Source organism: Chaetura pelagica, unplaced genomic scaffold, assembly GCF_000747805.2.
Source record: "Chaetura pelagica isolate M959 unplaced genomic scaffold, ChaPel_1.0 scaffold79, whole genome shotgun sequence".
Classification (NCBI taxonomy): Eukaryota; Metazoa; Chordata; class Aves; order Apodiformes; family Apodidae; genus Chaetura; species Chaetura pelagica.
Window position 1 is genome coordinate 4821039 of NW_009969339.1, and position 22173 is coordinate 4843211.

The window sequence follows — 22173 nt, forward strand, 5'->3', positions numbered from 1 at the left end:
AACAGATTAAAAAATTCCATTAAAATAATCTAATGTTTTCCAACTATTTGATGAAGCCTAAGGGGAAGGAAATATATCTCTTTGCTGGCACATAAAGGTTAACAGCTGCTAATATCTCTAATAAAAGTAGGGCTACAGAGAGACTATTCCTGTAGATCTCATGATTAAAGTCTTGATGTTCATCAGAGAAACCTTTATGTAAATGTCCCTTCCACTTACAATCAATTTTGAGACTGTGCATTTTAAGAGGAGTCATGTTGGGGAGTAAGAAGGTTCCACTGTGTGAAAGATAGATGGCTATTAATAACAAAATATTCATACTTTTTTAGAGCACTTTCCTTATTTATTTTTTTTAAAATCCAATCAGCCTTTGATGAGGGTTTTTAGAGGAATATCTATGTTCAGCATAGCTTATTTAAGACCGAGAATGCTGAACTTGTATAACTCCAGGTAAAATAATAAAAGTTCAGAGGCCTGGATTATTGCTAAACTTCACAGAAGACATGCAAAAAATGCTATCCAAGTGTTCAGTTAAGCAAGGAAATAACTAAAACCAGGCTTACATATCTAAACAAAAGCGGATTTTAAAGAGATACTGCAGCTGCCTTTGATTTTTAATTTTTTTTTTTGTACAACCTGGCATGTCACTGTTCCTGGGTGCAGAATAGCTATGATTTTGAAATGTTGAAGTCCTGTTCTGTTTACCCTGTTGTCTCATGAAAATAAGGTTCGTATTGTCTTCCGATGCTCCACTACAAACTGACTGAAGTAAATTGAAGCTACTGAGTAAAATGTACCTTCTTTGTAAAAGAGTAGGAAAAACTTCCCAAGGGAAGTGCTTAATAATGACAGCTCAATTGCAGCTTGCGCCAGTGCTAACTACAACAAGTGGCTTCTTTGATTTAGACAAGTTAATCTGAATATTGGAGTTGCTATGAAACTATGTGTTGCAGTAGCAAAACATATTTACTTAGATCAAGGCAGGAAGGGATGGCAAGGAAACTTAGATCTGACTTGTTTTCCACAAAGGAATAATAAAAAAATCATTGAACTGGGTCTCCAGATGACTATTTAAAACAGTTAAAACTACCTACTAAACTATTGCACTTCTAGCCTGAAGATGGAAAACAAATCCTTATCGTCTGGTCTACTAGTGCCATCTATTGTGTGCAGGGAAAAATACAGATACTAAATGTCAATGTTGTTTATTTTCTCTTTAAAATGTCAGAAATATTCTTTCTGCATTACAGTACCAATTAGAAAACACAGCCATACAAAACAAAGCTCATACAATAACTTTATATATATATAATACAGCAATTATTATCATTTAGGTATATTACAGCAACATGCAGGACTCTAACCACTGCCAGGCTACACCTTTCATACATGCCTGTATGGACCATATGGGCACACACACACAAATGCAGCACAAGATAGATCCAGCTGTGATGGATTTAGTCAAAGCTACAGAATTCTTATAAACTAAATCCTACTGCAACTTCCTTATGGCAAATTTCTCCCAAATAAAGGGAATTTGCTCAAATTCCAAGGAAATAAACATTACCCCTTCTTGAAATCCAAGCATCATGCTGCATTTCACCACCTGTTGCAGGAGAACAGCTCTTTTCCCAGCTTCTTCCAGAGAGAATATTTGCTGTAAACATTGTAAACCACTAGGATCAGATCACCAACCCTAAACACTCTGAAGTCTTCAAGCAAACCCTCCAAAACCTTGAAGGCTTGTAAAAACGTGGTGTCAATATTGAGACTAAGACTGCATTTTCAGAACAGTTTAAAATATCAAGATGTTGAATGCTTTTACAAACTTCATATGGAAGTGTCCAAAACATTCTGACATGTGTAAGTGTAATCTGTCTAGCCTGCTTGAAACTTTCACAAGTACTGTCACCAGATAATAAACCCCTTGCTATCAAGATTGTTTTGCTACTACCAAACATAGGCTTCTGTCAGAGATAAGACAGTATGCAAACAGAGCAGATCAGAAATAAAAAATACATACCTTATGAGAAAAATATATGATAGAATCATAGGATCATAGAACTATAGAATGGTAGAATGGTTTGGGTTGGAAGGGTCCTTAAAGATCATCTAATTCCAACTGTCCTGCATGGGCTGGGACACCTCTCAGTAGACCAGGTTGCTCAGAGTTCCATCTAACCTGGTCTTGAACACTTCCAGGGATGGGGCTTCCACAACCTCCTGGGCAACCTGTTCAGTATGATGTTCACTGCCTGAGCACACATGAGAGAGACGAGCAGAAAGTAAGTGTCCTGTGACAGAGTTTTTTAGGTATTTTGAGTTAATTGAGTTCCATCCTTACATTATTTGCAACTGTAAGAGACCACAAAGGTAATGTTTAACCAGTAAATCAAACTGCACAACCTAGAAAAATGAGGCTTTGCACTTGTGGAAGGTGCTGAGAAATTATTTAACACAATCTCTAAAATTAACCCTAATTGCTATGAGATTTACTGTAGTATATGCAGAAGAAGTTTCTCAGTCACTCACAAGGGGCTGACAAATAGAAAACATCATGTAGACTAGATGGTGAAAATTATTCTAGCATAACTCCAAAGAAAAAAATAGCTATTTCTTATTGCTATGAAATATGAAAATACAGAGAAAAGCTCTTGTTGCAAAGCAACAGAAGTGTACTGTGACATTATCTATAATAACCTGTAGAGATCACTTGGTTGTAAAAATTTAAATAGCATTATTTAAGAAGAGTCATCCACAGCTAAAATGGTCCAAGTTGCTAGAATTATTATTTTTTTTCAACTGCTGGGAATTTTTCTACTCTTATTTCAACAGAAAAAATAATTAGGTTTTTGACTGAAAAGCTGCCTAGTGCCACAGAATAATCAAGGTGTTTTCAACAGTTGTTCACTGCACAGCTGAAAAGGTAACAAACCATTGTCTCCATCTGCATGTTGACACATGTTGATGTTTTTTGGCCCAAAAAACTGAATAAAAGGCGAATTGTTGGTAACACATTCCTTTGGTTATGAATGTAACTCATATAAAAATGTGCCATGATAAAAATCAGAAAAACTGGAAGAATATAATTCAGTAGTTCTTCAGTCCTCGAATTAACACATCAATTTGGCAAACAAGGTTACCTTGATTCAGTCACTTTCTCTGAAATAAAAACCTAATTTTTTTAGGAGACTATAAGCACTCTAAAGATTGGCAGGCTGGATATGGTTCTTTTGAGGAGGGCAGAGTACCAAGAGATTAAATAAACATGAACTTGTTTCAGGAGCCTTGTCTTGGGATGGTTATTTCATAGAATCATAGATTTAATGTTTCTTGCCTTACAACTTGTGAAATGTGTTGTGGTAATTTCTTGCCTAAAGCAGAACAATACAAATATTACATCCTCCTTCAAGTGTGCTTGGACTCACTGTAACAACACATTAATATTAGTTATAGTTGAACTTCAGGTTAATGTAATTTCTTTTATCAATGTAAAGGGATTAGTAAATTGATGAGCTGCAATCTGTTACCATTTGAAATAACTTCAAGCTCCTTATGCTTTAGTTTAAGAAAGCTAGGAATAAAACGTGATAAAAGAACAGTACACAAAGCTCTAAGAAATAGGGTATTTTCTTAATATGGCCTTCAAAATAACAGGATGGCACTTTTCATTGTTGATATACATTTTCTTGTATCTCTGATCTTCACTTGAAGGAATGTGTGGCCCTGCCCAGGATACCTACTAAGCAAGACATAAGTCTTGCATTTAATCAGTAGCAAGTTTGCTTTTTAACATGATTGTAACTATAAACCTCTTCAAGATAAGCTGAACACTGTGGAAAGCAAATTTACCAGTGAAAAACTTTTTTACTATTTTAATTTGGAAGAACTTGTAAAGAAAAAGTGGACTCTTTAAGTAGTGAAACAGCTGAATTTAATAGTTTAAAATACACAATAAAGGAAATATCCATAGATGACTAGTCTTACGACATCACTCTCCAAAACACATATTTGTTTTATCTCATGGAAAAAGAGCAACTGAAAATCATCAATATTTCTGCATAAACTATGGCAGACCATGGCAAATGTAATTTTCAGAGAACTTGATTGACAGCCACGAGGTTAACGCACTAAATGGAGGTAGTGAATCAGTCCGCAAAAGACCCTTTTGCCTCCAGATGCTTGCAACGTCTGACTGCTCAGCCATTTCCTTTCCAAGTCTTTCATTACAGAAGTAAGTTTGTAGCAGCAAATATGCCATATCTTCACTACAGAAGCTCTCTAGGATTTCTTTTTCTTCAGTTTTATGTATCTAAAATACTCATACCGAACACCTGAGAACTACTTGTGCCTCTTCTTATTGACCATTGACTCCAAATGACTTTCTGGAGGTCCTCTTCATTCCATCACTTCAGGTTAAAGTATAGGCTGGAAAACTTCTCCTATGTATTAACCAATTTGCAGTAAGATTTCTCTTTAGTAGACCATGCACAGATGTGAAATTACTTTCTATTCTCACTTCAGTTTTAAGCTTCCTATGGTCAGCAGTGCATAAAGTGGAAAAAGGGGTAGGAGCACACTTTTACAACATACATTGCAGTGATGATTAGAAAGTATTTTCCAAGCAACAGAGCTTAAACTTCTCCTAAGATTTGTATACAGTGTCCACTAGTAGAAACAAGTAGCATGTGTCTCAATCTACTAGCTGCAAATTTATAGTTTTGAAACAAAGATGCCTGCTTCGACTCCAATTGTCCTCAACAGTCCTTGCAACTTAACACAACAGGAATTCAGCTGCAGTGTCTTCCGTTGTCTTTAGGCTTTCCAAATTCTTTGCAAAGTGTATTTTCTCAACTTGAATACTACTAATTAGACTATAGAAAATGAAAAGTATGTCTCTGTCCAAAAGGGAAGAGCTGAAGAGATGAAAAGTCTGTATGACTTTTAAGTGCTTCTACAGATTGCTTCTATTATAATATTTTTAATATATCAAACCATGTAAAAAATTATAAAACATTTCAAAAAGGTAGCAGGAACATTGCTGCAAGTTTTAAAAATGTTTTAGTGGATGCTGTTATAGATGTTGTGGAGCTGATGGCAAGGGTTCTTTATACAACTTTGAAAGTCCCCATCCCTCTGCACCATTTTCTGTAAGTAAAAAGAAATCTAGAATATTCATATATATAAAAAGTAATTTTCTCCACTACCAGGAGTCTTCATGTATTTCTGTTGATATCCTTAAAGAAACTCTCTAAAAGAAAAATAAAACAAGATCAGCTTAAGAGAAATTAATTTCACAGTTCTGTGGTAAAAAGTGCAAGGAGATAAAACAACAACAAAATATTAAGTTAAATAAATACTGTGATTTTTATTATATATATATATAAAAGCTTTTGTTTTTCTGAGTCAGGTGGTTGTTTTTTGTGAATTAATAGATCTGCTCTCTTTGAGCACTGGTTAGGACAAAAAGAGGAGAGAATATTTAAAGTCTTTTGGTCACTGTCAAACACTAAAATTGGACTTCATGCTGGTTTATAGCTGGGAATTTTAAATGTCTGCATTTGGCTTTAGTTTAATTCCATCACTTCCTTTTATTTTTTATATTAAAAATATTTACATATAGTTAAACTTATGATGTTGAACACTTTAGGATCCTTGATCTCGAGCAGACTTACCAACTAATTTAGCTACTCTGAGGACTGTAGGATTGTCTGCAAATATGTATCTCCAAGGGAAAAGTTTGACACTTAATAAAACAGATACAATCATCTATGTAGACAGCAAAGAGTGATAGACTGGCAATAAATACCTCCCCTCCAAAATGGTAAATTTAATGGTACATGCATTTCTGAATGGCACTTCAATATATTTTGCCAGTTTTAGAGGGAAATTATATGCCTTTAAGATAATATGCTGTATAATTTTCAACAACTACTTTTTTTTTTAAGTGCTTTGTTCTGAAGAACCTAATTTTTAATTTTTTTTATATAACGAAAAGCCCTACAGCCATAGTCTATTCAGTACTATTAGTCAAAATCAACAGGTACAGAAATGTTTGCTATCAGTTAGCAAAATTATCCTTAGCTGAAAATTTATGTCTGTACATGCTTATAAAAGTTATGTATGTATTATATATTGTAACCACTTCCATGCTGAGCAAGCATGTAAGTGAGGAAGCCAGAGGACTCAGAGGGTTCTCACAATTTTTCCTCCCTTCCCACCTCCATGAATTCTGGATATGGTTTCCAGCAATTTATCACAGCACCAATTGGCTTATGTATGTGCTCTTGATTATTAATTAGTTCTACAGTTATGCAAGTGCTTGGATTTAGATTTTTACTTTCTGGGACTTGTGGGAGGCAATGGTATATATGAAAGACCTGAGTATAGGGGATGACATCTGCAGTGATTGCATATGAGTTAGTTAATCAATATAATTATGTTATAAAGCAGCAGTTCTCAGTCTTTTCCACCTTAAGCTCTCTACTCCTTCTTGCAAAGATCCAAGTACTTTATGGGGAAAAACATCTCGAAGTCTGAGAAGGATAAGGAGGCCATGATCCTACTAACACATACAGTGATATCCAGAAGGTTTTGTCCTCAAATCTTCACAAGGCACTTGCCATGAGCAGTCTTATTGTTTAATTTTATTTTTTTTTACAAGTTCTTTTGCCAAAGTTAAGCCTCACACATTCGTTATTTCAGTGTTTTGTATCTCTCTACCAAACAAAACCCCCATGAACGCTGCAGCAAGAGCTGGTGAGGCAAAGCTTGGGAAAGTAAGTTCAAGGCAAGTTCCTGCCTTTCACAAATCACGTAGAAGTGTTTCCTCTTTAACTAATCTAGTATTTTCTCTTCCTTAAAGTCAGGCTTGATGCATCACCAGATCCAGCCACCCAAACAAGAAAATTTTCACATCAGTACTTTGCAAAAAGTATTTTATCTTCTTCATATCATGATGGAACATATATAAAAATGTTTTAAAATATATAAAATATTTTTTAAAAGAAAGGAAAGATCTAAGGTTGAAACACACTGGATTACTATAAAATCCCTCAGGTGGAAAGAAATGCAATTTTAGTTGCATCATTTATTTTGCTGCACTTTTGGAGGGCCTCTTTCTATAAAAAGATTAGTTAAAAGTAGAAGATATTAATTTACCAAATAATTTTCATGACCAGACAGCTATTAAACTGTTAAACAGGTTGATAAAACTGATCTTTATGTTTTAAAAACTAGAGGAAAAGTATTCACTAGTTAGACAGGAACCAGTTCTATGACTGATAAAGTTTGTTTCTGTATAGCTTTGGTGTATCTAGAAGAGTAAAAACATGGTAATTTTCTATTGCATTTGTTGTTATACAATTCATGGCACTTCTTAGTCACTGCTAAAATATGTAGATACCAACCTGAAAATCTCTAATGAATGTTAAAAAGAAGAAGATAAAACCAAAGGCGACTGTCCATTCACAAATTGCACTCATATAATGATAAGTATAATCCTGATGGAATGAGACATAAAATAAATTTTCAGATAAAACAAATAAAGAAAATAACTGTGGAATGCTATAAAAGCAGAAATTGCCTTCTGTAAATTCAACAAATATTCTGAGTTAGGACTCATCAACCCAACACTCTGTTGTGTAAAAGTAAATTCAGATTTATCTTTTACAGAATGGTAAGTATATTTATCAAGATTGCTTAAGTTCCATTAAGCAACATCTTGTGCACTAACAGAAAAGACAGCACAATAAATCTACAATTAGCACAAGATAAAAACTTAGCTTAAATATAATTTGCACCTGAAAAAAAAATTAGTTCTTATGTAAAGGATACAAAAGACCCCATATTAAAAACTTTTCCTCAGAGTCACTAAGCTTGGCAGTACTGTCCCCTACAGTAAACTCTCACAATATTTTAAAATAAAAGGCTACCCTCACATAACAGTTCCTGACAAGGCCTTTGTTTTTAAGTAGACCATCATGGAAAAACTATGTAATATGACACAAAGAGAAAGTAAAGCATTTTGTAACGTCATCAACAAATACGCCATCTGTTTCAGTAAAATAAAAATTCTCATCCTTGCTTCTCAAGTGTACAAAAAACTTCAAGAGAAAGATATTACTAAGATTATCTAACTTGTGAAGATTTATCTCACAGCTGCCTTGCCACTGTTTGATTCAAGTATATTTGCCAAGATGGCTTTTATTAAGCTCTTCAAGCAGGATACGTGCTCTGCATTATTTAATGTGTTTTTTGAAAACCTCCACATAGCAAAGTTTGTCCAAAAAGAAAACCTACCTTTCATAGTTACTATTCTGAGAACACTGAAATCAGCTCAAATACCTGATACTGACTTGGGTATGCTTCAGGTCAGCCCCTCAATGTGTAGCATAATAGTAAAGAGTATTTAATTAAATGATGGTGAAAAAGCTGAGAAAATAAATGTTGTAAAAAACCTCAAAAACTTCAAAATCAAATTGGTCCACTTCTGTTTCATATGTAAAGGTAACGTGACTATAAAAGCATGTAGAACCACTCAGTTCCAGAGTTTGTTTGTTTGGGTTTTTTTAACAATTTGTTGTATGGGTAAGTTTCAAATGCTTAGTTAAAATGAAAGTCTAACTCTCTGAAGATTGACCCATCCGTGACAAGTTTTCTTACCCAACCGGCAGACAGCTTTCTAATGAAGAAATAACTGGAATCCAGTGTTCCACAAATCAGTGAGATTTCACAAGTCTGTTAATGATAATGTACTATTTAAAGTCCCTGAAGTGTTCGTAATGTTATACACTGTTAGATAACTGTAACAGCATACCTCAAATAATATGACATGGGGTCAGTTGGATACCTAATGAGATTTTACCTTTTCACCTGGAGTCCAATCGATTTTTGTCATGGAAATTCGTGAAGCAAACACAATCACTGGGAAAAACACAGTGTAAAGGAAACTGTAAAATGTAGTGAGTAATAATGAAAAAGTCTGCTTACAAAACAAGACACTGTCTCCCCCTTCTGTAACACAGGAGATCCTAAACAACCAGAATATCAAGTCAAAGTATTAAGAAGACACATATTATTGGAAGGTAACTGATAGCAGCAACATTCAAAAAATATATAAAGCTGCACAAATAAAGGTTTCTGTGGGTTCTTCCAAAGTCCAGAGGGTAAGGAGAGACACTCCAAAATTTAGATTACATTCACAATTGAGAACTGTGGGAGTAGAACCCTGTACTGTTGGAAGGGGAACCATGTTGGTTTCCACTGGCCCACAGTAGGTGACTTGATATATTTGTACAACTGGGGCCCTTTTTACAAGCCCCTTTGCAGCTGCTGAAGCCAAAAGCAGGCTGTAGCTGGCTGGCTGATGTGATGATCTGCTGTGATCACTTTTCAACACTGGCAGATCACCTAAAGGCCAGGAAAGTCAGTGGGATGGTTCTAATTTCAGCGGTCTGTGGGAGAAGCCACTAAGTGTGTTGAGACTGTCTCTAGGGGAGGCATCTAATGAAGTCAAGCACCAACCAACATATTCAAAAGGATCTGCTTAGGCTTGAAGGAAATCTTGTGTATACAAATGGTATTTTATATGTCTGTCTGTTAGGTTCATTTTAGAAGTGGTGCTCCCCTTTTGCAAGCCTTTCTCCATATTCTCCTTCAAATGAAAGAGGTTGAAAAGTTGGTCTAGCTTTATTATCATATGAATCTATGAACAATATTGGGGCACTAGATTTTAATATAGCACTGAAATAAGAGATACAGCTTTTTAGAAGACCCTGAAACTCACCTTTATGATACTAATTGTGTATTGACATGCTATTTGCACTATTATGGCAGAAATATTAGAGATTCCAAAGCAAAGATTGTAGCCTCATTTTCATCCTTTATCAGCAACGGTTTAATTTAAAAAGGAAAATCACAAATGCATAAAGCGAAAACCATGGCACACACCATAAAGGATACTGGGAATGAAAGCAATGCATGATATTACAGATATGGCCATCCTTATGTGACACATGAAGTAAGTGTTCCATTGTGGACAGGACTTGTAAGAGATTATAGACTGAAGAGTAATATACAGAACGCCCGAGCCAAATGCCACCAAAGCTCCTATATCATGGACAATGGGAACAGACAGCTCCTGGAAAGAGAATCAGCACAATGGTTAGCAGCTACTACTTGTACAGTGGAAGGTATAGAGGAGCCCTGAGAAGACAGTAGACATATGCTGAGCACCTACAAGCAGTGGGAAACAGTCACTTGTCCCAGTAGTCTACACAGGGAAGATAAATGAAAATGGAGAAAGAGTAGCTCAGGCAGGTAAATGGGCCATGTCCAAAACTACCATGTCTAAGTCCTTTCCTGTGTTCACATAAAAGCATAGATCAATTTTAGTACTGTTCAACAGCTGGTCTATTACCAATTAATGTTTCCACAAACAGGAACTGTATTGTATTTTTCTTAAGAGGTTCCTATACCTCCTTTTTACCTTTACCTCGCCAAAGATTTTCATTCTTTGGTGTGAAAGTCTACTCTGCATTTGTGTGGTGATATTCTAGCAAATGGAGAAGTTTCATGGGAGCTGTTCTAAATAGTGACTGCTATAGTTCCATCCCCCACCCTCTAGTGGCCAGCCACAAGGTTCTGGGAAATAAGTCAGCAAAATAAGTTCTTGATATGTAGGTCTTACATTGTCAGTCTCATGAATTATTCAACCCTCTTACTCTTCTCCACATCATCAGCCACTTACGTTCAAGTTCCGCAACAGGTGAATGTGTATAAAATTCCAGTATCACTATATGTGGCCTATATTTTTGTAATACCCTACCAATGAAAGATTCTCTCCTTTAAAACACAAACAAGTAGAATATCCAGTAACAAAACAAATTAAGATCCTAAATAAAATATTCTATTCTAAATGTTTCAAAAATTTACAAATACATTGAAATCTAATATCAAACAAGTAAGGTAGCTTTAAAGATCCTTTCCATCACCAGAGCATAGCAAAACGTGCTCTGAACTGACCTGCAACAGTTCTGTTTTAGTGATTCATGGAAACACACCTATAGACTTTCATTAGATATTTTAACATCTTTCCTGCCTGGAAGCCACTGTTTTCTCTGTCTTGTAATGACGATTATGTTCACATACTCTTTCAAATTATTTTTCTCCATGCTTTTCTTTCTACTCATTCCCTTCTATCTCTCCATGACGTACTAAGTTCAGTCAGATTTTAAAGCATGTTCCTCACACAGGTTTTTAAGTATCATATCATGTATTTGTATTTTATTCTCCTCTATTCTATTTTTTGCCTTCTATATGGGAATTGGTATGGAAAGCATTAAGCAAGCTTTTTCCATTTAGCCCCTATACAGAGTTTTTTTAACATGTCTCTCATGATTGCTCCTATGAAAATGCCACAGCTCCCTGAAAAACCCCATCCTACTCAATCATACATACATATATCACTCCCTGCAGAATCTGGGAAATGTTGCTACATCTGCAACAGCAAACCTCCAGGCTTTCTAGTCAAAGAAAGGAAAATCTCTCTTTAATCATGTGTAATACTCAACAAGCAAAATCAGACCTGGGTTTTGGCTTTGCCTTATTCATTAAAGGCTACAAGATTTGTCCTTCTATATCCAATTATATTCTCCGAGCTAACCCTTCACCATCTTTCATTTCTGTATATCAATCATTGTGTTATTTAAAAAAGGGAACAAACACTTATTCATGACCATTACTTATTTTCTCAGAAACTCTTCTGCTTTTAGAGGACAGGCTCCTAGTGTTTTCTTCCACCTCATTCCTCACTTGAGCTAAGTGTTCAGAAACCAATGCCATTAAAGCATCAGGCTACCTACCCCATCTTACATTGAAGCAAAAAAGGGTGAAAAAATTTTCCTTACAACTAATTATGCTACTTAAAAGACACAACATAAGTGGGACTCGATTTGAGTAAATAAAAGAGAGCCTTAAATATTTCCAGTATAATTTCATACTGAAGGCTTTTCAACAGATTAGGCATTATTCTTTGGGGAAAAAAGGAAAATAACTGATGCCAAACAGTGTCAATCAGCTCTACTACAGTAGTCAGTTATGGTGTTAACTTTCCTGCTGGGGAAAAATACCTGTTACGAAACAAACAGGAAGTGCACATGAATGTGAATTTTGTGTATGATCCACTGATTAGAGGGACTGGACTAAATGCTAAAGAAATAACTTCTAATTCAAGCTAAGCTTTTATCTCCTGACCTGAAACAATCACTTGACCTTGAGCAAATCTCACAGCCTCTTCACGTTTCATTATTTATTCTACTGGCAAGTGGGGATAAGAGTGTATTGTTCACTAGTTGAAAGACAAGTCTTGCAAGCCCTCACTTCCATCTTCCTGGGCAATTAAGCAACCTCAAAAATCTGCTAGATCAGATCCTTAGCTACTTTAGATACTCACTGTGCTCTGAACCCTTCCTGCAAACTGCATCTAAAGTGGAAAGCAAGGTCAAAGCAGAGGAAAGTGGAACTAGGTGATGAAGGAGTTTATGAACAGGCAATGAGAGACAATAGAGATTAGATAAGAACCAATGCTATAATTGTCAATGGGCCCCTCTGGGAACTTTAGGATCAAATTTTCTTCTTCCTTGACACTCAAAAAATATTTTGCATTCCTGATTTGCCTTTTCCTTATTCAAGCTGAGTTTGTTTTCTATTTCAGTCAAGCAGTGCTGTTCCCTGTCATCTAACTTTTTGGGGTTTTGTGTCACATATAAATATAATCAATAAGAGTACAGATATTTAAAACTAGAAGAGCATGCTTAGAATAGACTGAAGTGCCTTTGTAGTGTTTGTAATCGACACACAGTGCCTGGAGGTAAAATTAAAATGAGCAAGATATGTCTAAGAAAGGGGTTCTTGTCTGAAAATACCATGCAAATTTGCATGCAAAATTGTATTGGCTGCTGAAGCCCTGACATTATTTTCAGTTTCTCTCTATGTTGTCAGGTCACTATAGGAGCACAACAGTATTTGCCAAAATGTTCCCCAAGGCAGACCATCCTATAAAATAAATAATTTATCTGTTTCCGCAGATTTAAAGACAATATAACAAACTACCTGCCAGTTAAACTTGACTTGATTCTTAGCTGAGCTCTTCAGTGCAATTCTCCTAATATTTCTTTGTGTCAGAATCTACCCTATCATGTCTCCTCACTGGAAAAGATGAGAAGAGCAATGTTTCAAAATTTATCCTCTCTATTGAATTTTCTTTCAGATACTGAGGGCTGGACTTCCGCAATTTAAAACAAGATGTCTTATCCCTTTTGGCAAAATAAGTTTTAATTCTACATGTACTTATTAAAAGACTTAACATGTTGCTATGCCATCTCTTACAGACTCAAAACAATTGACTAATATTCTGCTCAACATTCTAACCTGTCAGCTAAGCCTAGTTTATTCTGTAGAAAATGCTGCCAGTGTGTGTGCCATCACTCAGGTAAAAATACAGGTGCTTTTGCTAGTCTGATTTATTCTGCCCTACCTGACAGTAAGCAAACTACACTGCAAACAGCAAAGCTTTTTTACAGTAAAATTTTTCACAGTGAAAAATTTACAGCAAAAGCATCTACATTAATTTGTTTTCTAGTACAGACTTGTAACAAGACAAGCACACGCAAAATCCCTTACTGACATAACGGTACAAACAAAAAATCTAGTATATAGGGAGAATGCAAATCTGTCTTTTTAAAGCTGCTGAAAAAAGGCAAGAGCAAGAAAGACATTCTTACTCCATTTGTAAAGGATCCACACTGGGATAATGTCAACGACTCTGATCTATTTCATTTTTAAAGTGGTAAAATAACTAGTTCGATTTATGATATGAAATTTTTGGTCATACCTGAAAATTTGCAACTATACCCATTCCAGTACAGCCCATCAATCCAATACATAATGAAAATATGTTGCATGAAGGCCTAACAAAGTGCGATGACTCATTTTGCTTCTCTATTAATAAATATCTGATGTACATTGTAATTACACCTGAAAAACAAAAAACACGTATTTTGTTCAATGATCATGTATTGCTTACACTTTAACACCTTTCTCTGTAACGTATTTGCATACAGAATCAAATTACAATCATAATACAATAAATAATACTGCTTTTAACACTACTGGGTTGAAGACGAAAGGTAGGGAATTTCAGATGTATTACTTTCAGATATAACTATCTTAACATTATTTTAGTGTTAACATCACACATTAATGCTACATAGAAATAACTGCACAACATTTCAAGAAAAAACACTTATTTAAATCCCATTCTTCTGTGCATTTTAGGCACAGGAGCACTGACATTCCACATTAGCTGTTACAGAGAGATGAACTGTAAGATAGAACTGGGAGACTTTATTCTGCACTGATATACAGTCTTGCACCAGAACTACATCTCCTTATAATGGATGCCCTGGAGAATTAATACATTTTTGTAGAGTGTAAACAGAAAAAATATAACCAAGCTGTGTATCCAAAAAAATATTTTCAAAGCTTCTGTGCCAATTATGGCTGCTCTTTAGTACAATAGAGCCCCCAAACCACTACACACATGCTTTATTGCAGCCTGCATGACCCCAATATGCAGTTCATTCCTGACAAACACCTATACTGAATTAGAAGATTGTGGTTCATCAGGATATAATAAGCTGTAGACTGGATCCCACAGTTCAATAGCACAGAATATAGTTTCAGTCTACCTACAATTGGAAAAATAAATCAGGTAACTTTGTCCAGGCACTATGAGGTTATATGAAACACACCAACATGGTGTGACTGTATAAGGCTCTTAGAAAAGGTAAAATATGTGATTTCTAGTTTGCATGAAGGCCACCATAGACCACATGTATACAGAGGTATAAAGTTCTTGATCCTCCTTCCCTAGAAGTGAATAGAAAATGCCAAACTTTCTGATTCAACGCTAGTAAGCATTTAGTGGAGAAGTAGGCACCTGGCAGAGGAAAACAGGTGTTGTTCAACACTGGTTTTCCCTTTGCTGCAGCAACCTAGAACCTATTGTTGTCCTATGTCAAATAGGCAGTTTTTGAAACATAACTATGCTTTCTTTCACTTTTTATTTCCAGCTGCATTGCACTGATGAGTTTCTCTAAAGAGACAGAAATGCCCCTAAGCCTGCACTTACCGACCCTAAGGACCTGGCCCTCTAAATATTACTTTGTTATGGTTTAAGTGGGCCAGACTTACTTTTTTAGTGCCCATAGGAAGACCTAGAGATAGGGTCTTTAGGACCCAGAGGGATATGGGAGGGGCAGAACAGAGAGGAGTCAGTATTCCCTCCCATTACTGCCATACTCTTATAAAAGCCAGGAGGACTGGAAGCCCAGCTCTTTTTTTTCTTCTCCCTTCTTCCTTTCTGCCGCTGCACTCAGAGGTCTTGGAGAGAGGCTCCCACTTTTCCATCAGCTCACCATGTTTTCTTCAGAATCCAAACCCATTGGGTGCTGGGAAGAGCTGTGGACCCCTCTCCTGAGTTGTCCCTGCTGCAAGGGACCTCCAGACATCTGTCTCTGTGATCATCAAGACTGAGTTTTGTATATATTTGTATATACTTGCATATATTGTTCCTCATCCTGTATGTTACTACCTTTTTATGGTTCCACTAAATGTGTTCCAGTTTTAAGTCTCTCTGCCTTATTTCCCCTTTATCTTCCCTTGGGAGGGTGGAAGTAGGTAATGGAGACTAGTTCTGTCCTTTGGTTTTTGGTTTGCCCTAACCACTAAACCAAGACATCCTTCCATGTATCTGATACTACCATTTGACTGTGGAGTATTTTTCTGCAAAATATTGTATGGACTGCAACGTAAACAGACAGCTTTTGCTAGTTTCTATTTCTTTGCTCTGTTCAAGCCAAGTCCTTCATACGTACCCAAAAGTGCTGAAATATTAATCATAAAACCAAAGATACCACTCTCTGGAGGTTTAGTTCCAGTGTCACTAAAGCAGGGAGAGAGAGAGAGAAGAAATTAAAAATTGAGATATGCAAAACATAAATGAGACTTACACATGAAACCCTAAGAGACATGTAACTTGTGTGAATCACTGATATGCAAAAAACATTTAAATATACAAATTTGAATGTCACCTGCTGCACACTTAAGCTCCAGTTGAAGTACTGAATCTTTCTTTTTAGAAATAAATCATGTTTTTAGAGCATGTTGTTTGAACTGTTGTCCTGATTTTGCTGGGACAGAATTATAAAATATTTTTTTCTGTTCAGAGAAACTGTAGTTTTGAGATGCTGCAGAGTCCAATTCTGCGGGAACAAAAGAGACAAGATGTGTATTTTTCTTTTATACTCAGCTCTGGTTTGCAGGTTTCCTTAGAAACCAAGGTGGAGGGTAGCTCTGAACCATGCAGGTGCAGTGGGCTGGGAGGGGCAAAGCCCAGGGCAGCTGACCCAAGCTGGCCATTCAAAGTATTCCATGCCATAAACATCACCCTCACTATAAAATGGGAAGTTTGTGAGGATGTTTTCAGGACTTCTACCATGGCTGAATTCCTGAGAGTGTCCCATCTGTCTTGTCTGTTGTCCTGTGCCTGAGGCCTCCTCCTCCTTGCCTTGCTGTGACTGTCGCGTTCTGGCTGGAGCCATCGCGCAGCACTCAGCACTCTCTGCTGGGAGCACACAGCTTGTGACTGCTGTTTGGAGCTGAGTATAGCTTTGTGTCTTATGTTAACATTGGGGCTAATATTAGTTCATTATTATTATCCTATTAAATCTGTTTTAATGTCAACTCATGAATCCCCTTTCCTTTTCCGAATCCCTGCCCCAGGTGGGGTCAGGTGACAGGACAACTAACCAACCCACAAAAACTGTATTTCTTCCTTTTCTGCAAGCAAAATGCAGAGATGTGACAGAGCCATACTTTGATTGTGAATGACATAAATGGTTACATAAACAACATTTCAGAAATTACATTTCTTTCATCTGCTAAACTAACACTGTGATAGAGCAAAATATTTCTGATTTAATTCAGTATCCTAAGATGTGAGAGAACTTGGCCTAATTTCCTGATTTGTTTGAAAGGACTTTACTCCAGGAGAGCAATTGTGTTCCAATGCCTGGGAGCATTCTTAGGCACTGTTTAATTTACTAATGTAGATACAGCTTAAGAGTACTCTAGGTCCAAGGTGTTGTAAGTTTCTTCTGCTGAAGCAATTCACCCTCACAAGGGACAATTAGAAGTTCATTGGGCCAGGCAGACAGACCATGAGTGTGAGAAGTCTACATAGTTTATGCATATTCATACATGCAGACATATAAATGAAAAACATCATATATACAAAAGATATGTCTTATAGAAAATGGAATAGCTTCATCATAGAATCCTTTTCTCTCTTTTCCTTACATATGTGCATACACTCACACAAACACCCACACCAGAGAATGCCCTTTCCTCACAGGGAGGACATACTCCTGGGAGTATGTGGGTTTGAGGCCCCTCCAGTAGGACTTTTACACAAGGTGTAATAAGAATACAGCGATGTCATCACCTCTTTACGCTATTTTTTTCTTGTCTAGCATACAACCAGTCAAGGATATCTATTTGATCAGCCTCTGTTGGTCAAGCCAATGGAAGACATGTAGCTCATAAATCTGTACATAATTTGGGTATTATTATTATCAGTGGCAAGAGGCATGTTTGTGTGTGCAACCAGAGGCACCCAAGGAAGTCCACTGTCAGAAATGTAAACTACAGATCTTAGCTAATACTGAAGTTCAGTGGAAACAGCAAATATTCTGAGAACACAATGTTCTTTTAGGTCTATGATGAGACGAGTAGGTACTAGCTAGATATTTTTAAAATGTGATTCAGGAAGATTAATATTCTTCATTCCAACTGAGAGGCTGGACCAGTTTAATAAAATCATTACGACTGGAAAAGAACTCTAAGATCATCAGATCCAACCGTCAACCCAACACCACCATGCCCGCTAAACCATATCCTGAAGTGCCATGTCTATGCATATTTTAACACCATCACGGATGGCAACTCCACCACTTCACTGGACAGCCTGATCCAATGCTCAACCACTCTTTCAGTAAATAGATTTTTCCTAATATCCAATCTAAACCTCCCCTGGTGCAACTTGAGGCCATTTCCTCTCATCCTGTTGCTGGGAGAAGAGACCAACACCAACCTCAGGCTGTTGAAGAGAGTTAAACTTCCAGTGCTAAACTTTGGAACCCACCACCTAGTGCAACCAAAATGACAGGTGCTCAGCATGAATTGAATGTTTCTCCTTACATAAGTAATAATTCATAAAGAAAGATTGCATCAATTCTGTTAACTTCAAGCCAGAAGAGTACGACCACGTCATAATACTTATTTTTTTTACAAATTATATTCTCTCACAATCTCCGTTTATGTAACAGAAGCATTTGTGCAATCACTTGCTGAGACAACTTATCAAGAACTGCAGGAAGCTTATGGTGAACAGCGAACACCTTTGTATGAAAAGCTGATGCAAAAAGTACAGAAAAGTCTTATATTTCTTTTGACTGGATTGGTCCCAGATTCTCAGACAACAAAGCTTGGACCAAGCTTTTAGACAAGTTTTTACAACTTTGCAGGCATTAAGAATCCCTATTCATCTGTATTTTCTTGCCACAATGCTTTCTGAGGACTTGCTCCAGCTTGTATTCTGTGTTAGTCTTGTTTCTTTTTGATAGTGGAATTGATGAAAACAGTAGAGTTGCTCTCATTAATTATTTTTTTTTAACACTTCTGAAAATCATCTCAATCTATAATTCATTTAGCCCATTTTTTAAACCTGACCCTCACATCTCTTCCTTATCTTTCTGTAGTGTTTTCATAAATATGACAAAGGACTCCATTTAAAAAGTGGGCCACTTGAGAAAATCCTGAAGGACTTTTGCAAATCAGAAACTGCCCTATGCTAAGTAGAGGACTGTGATCACTTCGAAGCTTTTGGAGGACTTTAGGTGAGAAAAGAATGGAATCGGCACATGCAAAGAAAGCCACCTGCAGTTCTTGGAACACTTCACACCATAAGAGCAATCCAAACAACTTGAAATTGCACTGAACTCCATTCACTTTGAATTAAAACTTTTCTCAAGCTAGAGCTTATAGGTGAAATTTGCTACTGTTGATTTTTAAGCTTAATAATCTTAGTTGTAGGCTTCTGAGAAATTTTACACCAAGAACACTGTATCATATCTACAATGCATTTACAAAGTACTGTACTTGATTTTTAAGGATACAATATTTTTAATGCTATGTTTCCACTAAAAAATCCCTTAAGCTAAATGTAAACATGGGTACATTTTTTTTTACTTCTTCTCTGCTGCTTTGTGAAACAGAACAAAAGAGTATTTTGCAAAAGAATTAAAAAGAGTAATAAAAATGGCACATATGAAACAAAAACTTGTGCTCATTTATTTGCAATGGTGCATAGGTGAGCAAAACTGCCATGGAAAAGACAAGGAATCTAGTATGAAAATGTCAGCATTTGTGTCACTGTCTCATGTAGTAGAATTCTACAAACAACCAATTTTCTGAAGAGTGGAAAAACAAATAGGAAGAGGAAACTGGGAATAAATATAACAGGGCCAAAAGATCAATCATCATCAAATTTTCTTCATAGCCATCACAAACTATTTATCTCCAAACTGAAGTTCCAAATTATTAAAGTAGGAAAATTATATTCTGCCTACAGGGATTCTGATTGATTCAGAAGTATAACTGGCAGCAAATATCTCAAGGAAAATTCCCTTTACTCCTTCATCGAGAATTCAAGCCAACAAACAGCCACCACAGCACATTCAAATTAGTTTGGATTTTGAGTAGTATGAGAAAGAGAGCTAATTTGTGCACAATCTAATAATCTTTTAGGCTTCTACTGCCAGAAAACACAATCTCATATTAATCTTTATCTACCCAGGAATGTATTTATATGGTTTACTTAATGAGACACCAGCGCAGGCTCAATGACAAATTTAGACGTGGTCTTTCTTTCATTGTGATAGCTGTTACATGATAAATAAATAAGACTAAAAAAGTTACCTCAAGGCATTCACAGGGTACTTAAGAAATGTAAAAAAGAATTACAGAAATGCTGAACTAAACCTTTTCAACATTTTTTTCTGTCATGTAACTGGAATTTCCTCACACAAGCTCTGTTTAATTTTTATAGTTAATTTTAAGGTATTGCACAACTGAAATGTTGCAACATTCTTCCTCTTTCTTTTTTATCAGACTGAAGTTTCACTAAATCACATTCTTAATCCCATGATTCAGTTTCTTAGGCTAAAGCAATTACTTACAAAATAAGAATATGAACTCTGGTATGACTACTGGCCTGACTTCTTAGAACAAATCATCACATAACTCCCAAGTGCACCTTCTACAAAGACCATATGCTTTGACTATATGCTTTTAGAATGATAACAGATTTTTCACCAAGAGCCAATGTATATCCTTAGTCCAAATGCTGTGTTAAAAGGACATAAAAATAACAAGACATCTGTATTTTAAAGAACTTTACTAGCAAATGTAGAGGGCCTGAAATATGTTTTGGGTTTTTTTTTAAATCACCGATAGAACCTCATATGTCAAGTTTGTTTTGGTTTGGTTTTTTATGGTTGTGGACATTTATTGTGGTTCCTTAGTAAAGGATAAGAGTGGTTTTTTTCCAGTGAGATGTTCAGTTAGATTGATTTGGCTGTGACAGTTGAGACACATTCATCAGAGTTACAGAGCTCTGATTTGTAGTTTTGTCTACCTCCCTAAAAGCAATGACACTTAAAATTGAGATATCTGCGCTTTTAAGATCTTGACTGCAAACACAATTATACATGAAAAAAACTGTCCTGTTCTTTCATGTATTTTATTCAAGGACATGGCATAAGGTGCAACATAAGAATAATCTGTCAAGTTTTTCACTACAGGACCTCAAAACCCTTCTGAGAACAAACCATGTACTGAACGTGGGCACAGTTACATCAAATAGGTTATTTTTCTTGGGTTAAATAGGGGTTAAATTGCATTGGTTACAAATGCTTTTGTGTTAGTAAAATTCCAAGTAATCAGCGGAGAACACAAGTTTAACCACAATTGTTAGGGCAGTAGGGTATTTGTGTATGTACAAGAGAACAAGGCTTTCCAAGAACTGAGTCCATATTTGGGTGTATAAACTTGACTTTTTTTGCTAACGTAAGCATGAAGCCCAACTTCCTTTGGCTCAGTTTGAATGAAGCTCAACTTCCTTGTGGGTTGGGGTGCTATTTGCATCATCTCGCTTGCTTATGATGACCATAATTTTCTATTAAGTGTATGTGTGTGTACGAATCAGGTTAGCATCCTTCTGAAATTAAGCATGTCCATAAAGTCCTTCCAGGTATTAGGTGTAGATGTATCTTTAAACATGTAACTGAAAATCTTTTTTAGCCCCTCTATATATCAGAGACCATTCTTGGATTTCTGGGTTATCTTTAATCTTTTACCAGGGAGATAGTAGTAATTTCACCGTTCAGATTGAAATATTAACATAATCAATAGAGAACCAATTATGTATACAGAACTGTGCTTAAATGGCTAAGGTTACAGAAAGCAGATGCCAATCATCTCTCAGGGAGCCTTTTAGAGTCATTGCTCTAACCTAAAACTCTAAAATTGTGTGTTTGTGGGTGTCTGTGTCCTACAAAGCCTATTGTAGGGCTTCAAGTCTGCTCACCACTCGCTGCACTTTGGCCCAGTTCTGGAGTTACACAAACAGAACTACATTTCTACCACTTGTTTCAGGTCCTTTCTACCACGTTTGTCAGCTTTCAAAGGCCTGTGGCTCTCAGGCCTGGGCGCTAAGGTGCGGAGGGTGACAGGAGCACAGAGCGGGTCCCCGCTCTGCCTCCCCGCCCCGCCCCCGCTCCTCCTGCTGGGAACCCCAAATCCGTGCCACGACCCCGGCCCCAGACGGAGGGGGGAAAGACCCGCGGAGCCGGACCTTAGGGAGCCCCATATCAGCAGGGTGAGCCTTCTCCTCCCGCCCCGCAGCCCGGCGCGTTTCCCCATCCCCCGCCGGCACCTCAGGCGCTCCCACCACCGCCCTCCCCTCACCTGATGTAGGGGACCAGGGGCTCG

General features: G+C 36.7%; 1 protein-coding gene across 1 annotated transcript in view; it reads right to left on the reverse strand.

The window, feature by feature from the left end:
• Window positions 1-5151: 5151 nt before the first annotated feature.
• Window positions 5152-22173, reverse strand: part of DRAM1 (DNA-damage regulated autophagy modulator 1) — an 18711-nt gene continuing 1689 nt past the window's right edge. Inside the window, exons 2-8 of the mRNA XM_010005867.1 lie at window positions 22150-22169; window positions 15939-16006; window positions 13895-14037; window positions 9964-10141; window positions 8867-8925; window positions 7410-7502; window positions 5152-5251 (exon numbers count right to left, since the gene is read on the reverse strand). Coding sequence (XP_010004169.1) covers window positions 5204-5251; window positions 7410-7502; window positions 8867-8925; window positions 9964-10141; window positions 13895-14037; window positions 15939-16006; window positions 22150-22169 — 609 coding nt within the window. The 3' untranslated portion in view covers window positions 5152-5203. The remainder of the gene's footprint in view (window positions 5252-7409; window positions 7503-8866; window positions 8926-9963; window positions 10142-13894; window positions 14038-15938; window positions 16007-22149; window positions 22170-22173) is intronic.